Raw genomic sequence first — 12341 nt, forward strand, 5'->3', positions numbered from 1 at the left:
TCTCTAACCAAATCCTATTCTATTCACTTTTAATGCATTTAACTTGCTCAAGATCTATAAATCTTTTATCTCTTATATTAACTATTTTATATGCCTCATTTTCTTTTTATGTAGTACCAAGCCTATTTTATAAATCATAAGTTTTAGTTTTTGCTTTCCTTACTATTTTTGTAAAGACTTCTAGCTTTCTAATAATTATTATAAACCTTAGTTGTATTCTTTTTTTTTTTTCCTTATTTTGAAAGCACTTTTTTTTCTTCTTATAACCCTTTGTATCTCCTCACTTAGCTACGAATTTTCGTTATCACTCTACAATCTATTTCTTTATTCTCTTAGAATTTATGCAACAATTATCCTATTTTGTACCATCTAGATAGTGGTAAAGAATTATTCAATCTTGAAATGCCTTTCTTGCCGAAGCCTAATCGTTATGAATACATGTTCCGGTAAAAAACAACAGTTATTAAATTGTTTTTCTTTCTTTTCTTGCTTAATCACAGTTTTCTGATAATGAGGCTGGATCTCTTGTTGCATCTAGTACTACGGTGGAAAATAGCCATGCTACAGAAGAAAGTTTCAACCAACCATCAGACCTATCTAACAAAAAAAGTGAAGGACTGACTAAAAATGACAGCTTCTCTAGATGGATGAGCAAAGAACTTGGAGAAGTGGATAACTCACAGATTAACTTGAATTCTGGACTATTTTGGAGTTCCCTTGAAAGTGAAAGTGTTGTTGCAGACTCTAACTTGTTGAACCAAGAACAGTTAGATGCATATTTGATGGGCCCCTCACTATCGCAGGATCAGCTTTTTAGCATAATTGATTTCTCTCCAAACTGGGCATACGCAGATCTTGTCACTAAGGTAAGTAAACGTAAACCCGTCAACTTTTATGTGAATTAATTAAAGATTTTGTTGGATATTGTTGTAGAATCTCCTTTCAGGTAATGAGCGGATGATGTAATGGGATTGTTTTTTTTTTCCTCTGAGTGAAACAGGTTATAGTTAAGGGAAGATTTTTGGTGAATGAAGAGGATTTGCAGAAATACAAGTGGTCTTGTATGTTTGGTGAAATTGAAGTGCCAGCAAATATTTTGGCAAATGGAACTCTGTGTTGCCATGCTCCACCACATAAGTCTGGAAGGGTTCCATTCTACATTACCTGCTCAAATAGAGTGGCCTGTAGTGAGATTCGAGAGTTTGAATATAAGTTGAATTTGCCACAAATTGTAGGAACCAACGATCTTTCTAACTCTACACTGCTGTCACGTTTTGAAAAGTTATTGTTATTGGATTCTGTGGATTACTTAATTCCTGATTGTGGTCACCTCAATGAGAGATCTCATGCGGATTGTACTATTTGTTCTCTGATTATGAAAGTTGATGATGAAGTTATTGACTTATTCAAGCACAACCCTGATGAAGACTTGTTGCGCATTGCTACCAAAAACAGAGCTCTAGAATCACAAATGAAACGGAAACTACATTTGTGGCTTCTTCATAAAGTAGGGGAGGGTGATGGCAAGGGTCCGAATGTGTTGGACAAGGAGGGGCAAGGTGTACTTCATTTAGCAGCTGCTCTTGGTTATGATTGGGCTATAAAACCCACAGTAGCTGCTGGTGTTAATATCAATTTCAGAGATGTTCATGGCTGGACTGCCATGCACTGGGCAGCCTTTTGTGGAAGGTAGATACTAACATTTTCTTTTGCTCTTTCATGTCTTGATGCTCTCTTGTGCATTGCAGCTTTCCTGTGCCTTTCTGATTTCTAACTCTTGCATTGCAGAGAGAGAACAATTGTCACTCTCATTGCATTGGATGCATCCCCAGGAGCATTAACAGATCCAACCCCAGAGTTCCCCACTGGAAGAACTCCTGCAGATTTAGCTTCTCAGAATGGGCACAAGGGGATTGCTGGTTTTCTGGCAGAATCCTCTTTGACTAACCATCTTCGAGCATTGAATTTGAAGAACTCTGAAAACCAAAATTTGTCTAAACCTTATGGTTTATTGGGTTTTGAAAATGTTTCAGATAAGATTAATGCTCATTATTTAGAGGGGGAAATACAGACTTCACTAAGTGCTGTCCGAAATGCTACTGAAGCTGCAGCGCGTATATTTCAGGTTTTTAGAGTGCAGTCATTCAATAGAAAGAGAATCGTTGAGCATAGTGATGAAAAATATGAGATGTCAGATGAACGTGCTCTCTCACTAATTTCTCTAAAGCCTTACAAATCAGGGCAACATGATACGCCTGTACATGCTGCTGCAATTAAAATACAAAACAAATTTCGTGGCTGGAAAGGGCGAAAGGAGTTCTTGATTACTAGACAGCGGATTGTCAAAATTCAGGTGTGTTGTTAGGCACTCATTCTTTAATTGCGGTGGTGAATCTATTTTCCTCTTTAAATATATAGGGTTTGGATTATGTATTGGTTTGAATGATCATTTCATATTCGTTGTTTGATCAATAACTGATTCATTGAAAACAGCAATTTCTTCGTGCTCCATATTTTTCTGCATGGGAATGCTCTTGCAATTGTATCCTGAAAAGTATATGTCATGACTTATTAAGTACCTAGTTATAATTTGGCCAAATGACCATCCGTAGTAATGGAGTATTGTGTCCAGCATTCTCGTTGTAACTTCATTGTTATATAAAACAAAGTTGCTCTAGCTGTTAATGTAATGAATGGACGCGTGTGTACAATCTGTTGTCATGTGCAGTAAATATGTCTTTTTCCTATTTGTTGATTAGGATCATATACTTTGGTTTATGTATCAATTCAACCTAGAAACATGATACATCTTCTCAATGGCTAAGACAGCGTGGATTATTGAGCAAAGCTATAGTTAATACCAGTGGGGACTCTTATAAAGTGGCGATATAGTTTGTTTGATGCTCATTTATAGCAACTAATCATGGGATTCTCCGGAAGTGGAAGGGCAATTTTAAGCTTGTAATTTTCATCTTATGAATGTTTTTAGGGGCTTTTGTTGCAAAACTCTAGCAGATTTTCTGAGTATGGTAGACTTTTTGGATGCAATATTTTTATTTGTCTTGTGCGAGATTTTTGTAGACTTGTGTGGAATTTGTTGACTTTTAAGGCATAAATATTTTGTTAAAAACAAAATTTTATTATAAGTATGAGTTTTTTTTTAATAAAAAATATTTTGATTCGAGTAAAATTCTAGTTGGACATGTTATTTCTTTTGTTTACAAGAGTTAGCTCTTTGATTAAGTTGAAGACTTAGAAGCAAGGCTTTCAAAATCAGACCGAACAACAAATTGAAAGAATGAGAGATTAGCGGTTCAATGGTCGAACCGTGGTCGAACTAGATGGCATAATAAATGCTTATTATATTTAAATATTATAAAAAATGACATAACCATTTGTAAATGTGTAACAAAAAATGAACATAATCATAATATGAAGCAATTAAAAAATATAACAAATAATTCTGTAAATTTAAAATTAAATACATTATTATTTTGAGCAACTGACCTCTTTGTAATCATAACTTGAGAGATGAAATAAAAATTTCTCTTGAGATCTTATAGTTTATACCTGCAATTGGTGAAACTCTGAAAATAAAATAAATATAAGATAGTTATTATAATTGTAAAGAGTATAAGCTTTACCTTATTTTACCTTAAGCCATCCGATTTAATCTCAATGGCTCAAAACATCCTTTAAATGAATCAACCGGTTATTCATAATAGGAACTGGTCTCGCGGTCCAGCGGTCGAACTGCCGGTTCGAACGGGCCAATGCCAGTTCTCTGCGAAACCAGCTTAGGAGCAAACCATAATCGGCCGGCCGGCCAGTTTGTTGTTCAACCGGTTGAACCGGTCGGTATGGGCCAATTTTTAAAGCCTTGCTTAGAAAATTTCTCAATAAGTTTTCTCCTTGTACTAACATGAAATTGATTTATTATTTTGTTGATTCTGTTCTTTTATGTTTTTTCTTTATTTAGCATGCGAAATTGCATTATTTGATTTATTGTGTTATTGATTTTATTAAAACAAGATAAAATCTAAGTTTCATTTAGAGCATAATTTTCAGTTGGTCATCTGATTTTAATGTTTTTAAAATTTATGCTTATAATTTCTTCTAGAAGGCCATTAGACTTTTTATCTATATTTTCTTTTTATGTTTTCAATTTTCATGAATAGTAACAAGTAATTGTTAACTTAGTATTTGTAACCTTTGAATTATGTTGAGTTTGTTGTATGATTTTGAGCATCTATGATAGATTTGAAATAGAAACCCTTATACTCTAAAACATCCGATGTTAAATTTTGTATCAGAACTTAGAGATGCATCACAATGTCTTCTAAACTTATGACATAATAACCAGGCAAGTTAACAAAATCATAAATTCTATAATTTAAACAAAATCAGTTTAACTATGATTATAAGCAATTTCAATTATGGTGCTAATAAATATATTTCTGTATTTGATGGGAGGTGTAATCCTAAAGTATATTCATATTGTTCATAACTCGGATATCTTCACATATTGTTGAATTTGCTGAAGTAAAATTTATAAGACTTGCACATTATTTTTAATGAAGCGTTTTTATTATAACAAAACAAACCTATATGGCCTGGTATGAAACCTAAATGAGGATGTGGTTTTCAAATGATTGCAGATTTACATTGAGGGTGTGGAATTTTCATTTGAATTAAATTTTTTTTTCTTGTTTTTTTTTTCTTTGCTAGTAGTGAATAATTGGTGATGATTAAAGAGTGTGATTTATAAATTTTGTGAGTTTGTTGCATGATTTGTCCTTCTCATAATTCATCTACATTAGAAGCCTTAGAATAGATCTACATTAGAAATCCAAAGGCGAATTATGTCATGAGTGAGGGCCAGCAAGCAAATCAGTTGTTCTTAATTAGCGTGTTTTGCTTGGAGAATCCGAAGGTTTGTACTGAATAAAAAACATAGTTAGTCTTGTTTGTTTTGCTTGTAGTATCTGGAAGGTTTGTGCTTAAAAAACGTGCTTATTTTTGCTTGAAAATTTTGGAATGGTTATTGAATCTCTTGCTAATATTTCATTGATATATTTTCTCTTATTCTTCTCTTGATGTTCAAGCTTTTAATCTGTTTGTATTGCTCATCTTGTTTGGATAAAATCACACATCATGTTGCTTATGGTAGAAATTACGTTCAAGTTCGTTGAGGAAACTCTTTACAATGATTCTTTCTACTCAATACAAATAAACCTATGACTGCGCAAAATTTATCATAAATTAATTATAATCAACTTAAAATGTGATGGTCTAATTTTATGAGCCACATTCCTTACTCTAACTCACTTGTTTTGATCACCGTTACTGATTCCTTTGTGTGTCATCTCCAGCCCTTTAAGGTGGTATTAAATTAAATTTATTCCCACTTTCTTCGTCTGTCTTGTTTCCTTTCTTCTTTGCCTTCTTACTAGTTAATTGTAATTACTGAACAGGCCCATGTCCGTGGTCACCAAGTGAGGAAACATTACAGGAAGATTATCTGGTCGGTGGGAATAGTTGAGAAAGTTATATTACGCTGGAGGAGAAAAGGAAGTGGCTTACGTGGCTTTCGATCTGAAGAGCTAATTGAGGGACAAAAAAATGAAAGGGTACTCAACAAGGAAGATGATTATGATTTCTTGCAAGTGGGCAGGAAACAGACTGAAGCTAGAATGGAGAAAGCACTTGCAAGGGTGAAGTCCATGGTTCAGTATCCTGAGGCAAGAGATCAGTATAGGAGACTTGTAACCGTAGTGACAGAACTGCAAGAATCTAAGGTAAATTCTCTTTATGCATTGGGAACTCGTATACTTTCAAAGTTTTATGTTTTATAGTAGCAATTCGATGTATCTGAATGGTCTTAAACCCGACTCTGAATATTAAAAAATGTTGATAGAGCTCTGATCTAGGGCCCTAAGCATTGGTTTCCACTCCCAAGACTTGCCTTGTTTCATTGGTTTAAATTACTGGTCTTGTTTTAAAGGAAGATGTGATCCATCCAAAGATAATTTTTTTAGGGTTCATTTTGGATATCCTTTTCACAGCTTTGCATTTTAGGCCTCGTTTGATTAGGCTTTTTTTCTACGTTTCCGTTTGAATACGCCGAAATCAATCAGTATTTACTGTTTGGAATCAAAGCTTAACAATAATTCCTTTTTAATAAACATCGTTTTTTCGGCGGTTACAAAATTCTTTTCGTATCTGCTTCTTCGGTCACAAAACGGAGTTTTGGAAGCGAATTATATTTTTTATAATAAAATCTCAAAAGCAGAACTTCTAAACAAACAATTTAAAATTACTTTCAAGTATTAATAAGCACATTTAAAAATATTAGTCAAACATATCTCATTATTGAAACTCCATTTTATTAAACGGCTTTTTCTCAACCTCCTTTTCTAAAACTCTTTTTTATGTAAGCATAAACCGAATCAAACGAAGCCTTAGATGGCTCCCAAAACTCTGTTTGGCTACAACTGTTTATTGTTTTTTCAGAAATTTCCATTATGATAAATAAAATTTTCCAACCGATATACTCAAGTGTAGTAACTCTTTAAGGGTTTGTTTAGTGGAGCTACAATAATCTGTATAAGCTTCTGTAGAATTGTTTAGAGAAAATTGATAAATTTGGTGGGCCTTTCGGTGGCTTCCAGTTAGCGGGATTTGCAAGAACCGTATGGGAGTAGGTGAAGGTGGAAGGGAAAAATTGCAGTCCGTTGCTTACAACGAAACAAGAACCTTGATATATGAAGATATCACAACTATCTATGAAAAATTGGTTGACAAGTAGGGAAAATGAGTTTTCATTCTTTGAAGAATTAAGAGAATTCTCAGAATTTAACAACCAAAAACTGAAATCTTATTCCTTTTACATGCCTTGAAATAGGCTCCTAACATATTACAAGATAAACACACAAATATCTAAAATACCCTTATTACTTTGGATATGTAAAAGAAAAGGACTAGGTTAAAAAAAAAGACTCAAATACTTTCAAATATCCTTACTAGCAAAAATCTAAGTATTAACTGGAAATATTAAAAAAAGAATTTCAGTGTTGCAAACATAAACAATTTCAGTGTTGAAAAAAAAAAAAAAAAAAAAAAAAAAAATCTAAGGTTTGAATGATAGCTGTCCAACTTTGACTAACACTTTCTATGACCCTTCTCGAATTTGCTTGATCTGAGGTCATAAAATGCATCTTTGAATCTCCTTGCGTAAACTTTTGTCACCGGACAAATAGGGCATTGAATTGGATCCGAACATGCCTCAACCTACGTATTTGGCTTAGTACCAATCTCGATCTCATTATTCCCCTCATCAAAAGGATGTGATCTCAAATTATCACTGCATAAACGGATTAAAATCAGAAATATTAAAGGAAGCACTAATACTATACCTATCTGACAAATCCATCTTGTAGGCGTTGCCATTGATCCTGTTAAGAATTTGAAAGGGACCATTACCCCTGGAAGCAGGTCGGAACGCCATTGTTCTTGGAATTGTTTTTTCTTTATATTAGCCAAATCCAATCTCTTTGTTTAAAGACCAGCTTATTTTGCGTTTTTCTTTGTTATACTTTTTATGTTAAGTTTTGCTGTCTCATGTATTTGCTTATAAAATTTAGCCTTTTTTTTCATCAAAATTATAGCACATAGAAATAAGTAATGGAGACAGATCTAATGAAGTTAACAAATTAGGACCATAATAAAGAATTTCAACTAGTAAATACTTAATAACAAAATGAACATAACAATTATAAGTAAATTCAATGTGGTTAACATTCCTCCCATGTTTTGATATTCTTCTTAATAATGGCTCTGAATAATGTGAAAAAGTTCTATTAATAACCTCTGCCTTAAAATCGGTTTGTGGATGTCGAGTTGTAGAAAATAATAATTTAGTTTCTAATTTTCCTCACAAAGCCTTCTAAAAATAGCTAAAGAACTTAGTCTTCCTATCAAAAATAATTTTCTTAGGCATACCATGAAGTCTTACAGTATCCCTAAAGAACAAATTAGTAATATTGGAAGCTTCATCTATTTTATGACATGAAATAAAATGAGCTATTTTAGAAAATATATCTATCACCACAAATACCAAATTCTTTCCTTTGTTTAAACCTAGGTAAACCTATTTCAGAATCCATAAAAATATCTGTCCAAGATTAACTAGAAATTGGTAGTGGCATGTATAATCTGTGGGGTTGCACTCTAGATTTTGCTTGCCTGCAGTTGATACATCTACCACAATGTTAGGCCGGCACCTGAGCCTGCTGGACCGGTCCAGGTTTATTCCGGGCGGAAGCCAGGCGAACAGGGGGAGGGCAGAAAAGCTAGGGGGCCCACTTGAAGCCAATTTCAAATTGTGGGAGGGAGAATTTGAATTAGTAGGGGTAATTAGGTCTTTTGTAACTCTCATTTCATGTTTAATTAGGGAGATGAGGGGGGAATTAGAGTTATCTTGATTTTGAATGTGATTTGGGAGATCTAGGTTTTTCTTTTGGGCTCTAGGCTACGACTAGAGATTTGGAGAGTTTTTCCTTCCTCTCGAATCGAAGGAAACTTGTATCTTTCTTGTCTTTTGCATCGACTAGTGAAATTCAATCGTTTGCTATTGTTTTTCCTATTTTTTCCTAGATCTCTCTCAGATTTTTTTCCAACTTTTTTTGTGTTTGGTGGCTGTTTTCATAGAAAACAGCGGAATAGTTGATTTTGGCTTAGATCCGATAGGAATCACTTGAAATACTCAGTGGTACTTATCATTGGTATCAGAGCGAGATCCGGGCGGTGGAGGGCTTGTTTTTCACTGTTTCGCTGCAGTTTTTTCGGCAGATTTTTGGTGGATCGGAGGCATCTCGGTTGGTTCCCAATGGCATCTAAGCGGGTAGAAGTCTTGGAGACGAGATGGGTCACTTAAGGCGGATCTGGAGGAGAAGATGCCACATTTAGCGAGATGTGGAAGGGAAATTCATGCCTTGGAGGAGATGATGAAGAAAGTTGGTTGGAAGGGCAAGCACGGGCGGTGCCAGCGGAGGAAAGAGGAGAAAGGTAGTGGAGAGCAGGGGGAAGGAGAAGGTGAATCCAGAAGAGGAAGAGGAGGTGGAACTGTTTGACAGCAAACGGGAGGATCACCTCGGGTCATCAGGCGAGAAGAACATGGAAGGAGAGACTTCCGGGAAGGAGGAGAAGATGATTGGCGACGTCGAGGCCCGAGCCCATTGGACGGCCGTGGGGGGGATCTATAACCACCATGGCGGGGCACGAGGGAAAGATGGCTACGCGGCCAAGGAGGGGAGGATGAGCCCGATATGGAGAAAGAGGAACTTGGGAAGACCCCATAGCTTGGGACAGAGGAGGCCTGGGGGGAATAGGGCAGTGAATGCTGATGGAAGAGGAGAGATTGATGGCTACTAGTATGTGCTTGGAAGGGGCGGCATTTGCTTGGTTCAAGTACATGGATAAGTGGGAACCGGTGAGGTCCTAGAGGGACTTCAAGGAGGCTATCAGGGAGAGATTTAGGGGGAGCAGCCATGGGAGATATCAGAACAGTTCTACGCCTCAGAATACAGGAAGAAATTTGAGAGTTTATGGGAGACATGGAGGGCCTTTCAAACAGACTTTGGGGGGAAAATTTTATGAAGGGCCTCAAACCAGAAATTAGAGATGCGGTGAGGTCATGAGACCAAAAGACCTGAGGGAGGCAATGGAGTTAGCTCAGCTGGTGGAGAACCAGAAGACCAACGCCGACTTGGAGGAACACGCACTCAGGAGGGCCACCAGGACAACCACACTTACTTGGCTCAAAGGGCCAAGCCCAAGCTTCCCTAGGGAGGTGGAAAGGAGAAGAGCGGGGTGAACCAAGATTTGCTGAAGCTTCAAGAAATTGACTGAGGAAGAGATGCAGGAGAAGAGGACAAGGGCTTTATTTCAGATGTGAGGAGAAGTTTGTTCCAGGGCACAGGTGCTAAGGATGCCCCTTCGGGTCTCTCACCGTCTAGCTAGACGGGCGCTGAGAGTGTAGATGATTTCTGATGAGGAGCAGATTGATCCCCCAGTTGGAGAGTAGCCGAGGTTCCCTCCAATTCTGTGTTGGGATTTACTCCTAGCAAATATGACTGAAGGATAAGGGGAAAGATCTTGGAGGGAGGTAAGTGCGCCTGATTGACTAGTGGGCAACCACAATTTTTCATATCCACCAGGTGGCGGAGGAGGCTACAGGGATGGAGCCTACTGAGACAACAGGTAGTTTTATGGGGTGATTGATGGACAGGAAAGATTGAGTCCGCACCGGATCTGTAAAGGGTGGAGATGAGGCTACAGGAGATCAGGGTGGGAAGACTTCCTACCCCTGAAGTTGGGTAGCACAATATGTCATTCTGGGCATGAAAGTGGCTTACAGACCTTGGGGTGAAACCAGATGAACTGGGGGACCAAATGGTGATGAGCTGATTGTAAGAGGGGAGAGAGTTGCAAGCCTAAAAGGGAACCAGGATTGTCCAGAGCTGGGTGTCACTCAGAATTCAATGGGAAAATCATCCATTAGAGGAAGGAGGGGATTCCCCTTTGTGGAGGCCTGCAGAGCCTGAGAGGAGCAGGAGAGGGGGAGATTAAAGCTCATTCCCACGTTGGTTCAGCCTCTTGTGCAGGAATTGACGGATGTGTTCCAACCATCCGGTGGGGCTACCCGACCTGACAGAAGAGCTAGGAGCACCAAGATTATCCTGAAGAGGAGTATCTCCTATCAAGTGTGAGGCTTAACAGAGTACCTCTCAGGTGCATTGAAAGAATGAGATTGGCAAGCTGGTGGGAATGCTGGAAGGAGGCGATATTCAGCCATGACCGATGGTCGAGCCCTTTCTCTATCCAGTTCTACTTGTGAATAAAGAGGATGGGAAGTTGGAGGTTTATGTTGTAGACTATAGAGCTTTTTTTTTTTTTTTTCTTTCAAAAATTAAGGGGGAGGGGGGCACTGTTTTTTTGTTGCTTGATAAGTTTCTATCCCTGGATTGACGACGTGTTTGATGGATGAGCTACATGCGAGCAGCCTTGTTCACAAGCGATTAATGTGAGTCAGGCTATCCACCCAGATCAGGAATGAAGAGGAAGAATGTGGCAAGAATCGGCTTCATGACTCTATGAGGCCACTACGAGTTTCTTGGTGATGCCTTTTGGGCCTCACCCAAACTGCACTGCCACAATTCCAGGCCTTGATGAATCCGGATCTTCAAGCCACGCCTCCGCAGGTTTGTGTTGATTTTTTGATGACATTTAAATTTATATAGACGGACTGAGGAGGAACACTACTTAGAGCAAACGTGAGAGTGGGGGTTGTGGGTGTGCTTAGGAGCGGATCAGCTGAAGGCCACTACTTCTCTAAAGAAGTGGTGAGACTTTCGCTTACCAGGCACCGGGTGGAGTACCTGGGGCATGTGATATCCCAGGAGTGGGTGTTGTAGATCAGTCCACAGGATTAGAGGCAATGGCTCGCTGCATACTCCCTCAACCACCAAAGACCTTGAAGGAAGCTCAAAGGATTCTTGGGATTGACATGCTACCTACAGAAAGGAGGTTCGTGAGGCGAGGATACAGGTAGCGCTATGCCGATTCTTATTTTAGCCGTGGCCCAACTCGTTAATAAATGCAGGCTGAAGAAGGAACAACTTTTTATGGGGAGAAGAGCTTCAAAGGGCTTTTGAGAGCTGAGAAGCACATGACTGACAGTGCGCAGTGCTTTGCTCTGCACTGACTGTTAACCAGGTGTTTGTGGTGGAGGAAAAGCATGCTTGAGGGCTACATGGGATTGGGAGCACGTGTTGATGCAGGAAACCCACTGGGCCCCGATAGTTTACTTCAGTCAGTGTACTGTACGTCCCGGGCTGGCGTGAAGTCATGCTACGAGAGAGAGCTGAATGGCTATTGTACTGGTCCATCAATAAGTGGAGACCTTACTATATTGAGCAAGACACTTTTATTTGTAGGACTGATCAGAGAGTGTCCTGAACGTATTTGTTAGAGCCAGAGGATGGTCACGGGAGCACAGAGGTGGTTGTCCAAACTGCTGGATATGATTTTGTTGATCCACTACCGACCGGGACTAGAGATATAAGTAGAGGATGCCTTATCACACTTGTAATGGGGGAGCTCCAAGGGATTGCTGTATCAGCTACATACTGATAGATTGGGGAGCATCAAGACGAGAAGAGACTTCAGAATGAGGAGCTAAAGGAAAATCAAAGAAGATGGTGTTATCAGAGATGGGAACAGCCCCAGGGTACCTCAGTTGGGGAGACGAGACTGTAGTCTTCAGGGAAGGAGTGTGATTT

At 38.4% G+C, this 12341-nt stretch overlaps 1 protein-coding gene across 2 annotated transcripts in view; it reads left to right on the forward strand.

The window, feature by feature from the left end:
- LOC110099668 (calmodulin-binding transcription activator 3-like) overlaps positions 1-12341 on the forward strand; it is a 55983-nt gene that overhangs the window by 27781 nt on the left and 15861 nt on the right. For both annotated transcript variants that reach the window (XM_020826888.2, XM_020826889.2), the window contains exons 9-12: positions 501-866; positions 1001-1689; positions 1789-2353; positions 5475-5798. In XM_020826888.2, the coding sequence (XP_020682547.1) occupies positions 501-866; positions 1001-1689; positions 1789-2353; positions 5475-5798 (1944 nt within the window). The remainder of the gene's footprint in view (positions 1-500; positions 867-1000; positions 1690-1788; positions 2354-5474; positions 5799-12341) is intronic.

The sequence above is a fragment of the Dendrobium catenatum genome, unplaced genomic scaffold, assembly GCF_001605985.2.
Source record: "Dendrobium catenatum unplaced genomic scaffold, ASM160598v2 fragScaff_scaffold_1427, whole genome shotgun sequence".
Classification (NCBI taxonomy): Eukaryota; Viridiplantae; Streptophyta; class Magnoliopsida; order Asparagales; family Orchidaceae; genus Dendrobium; species Dendrobium catenatum.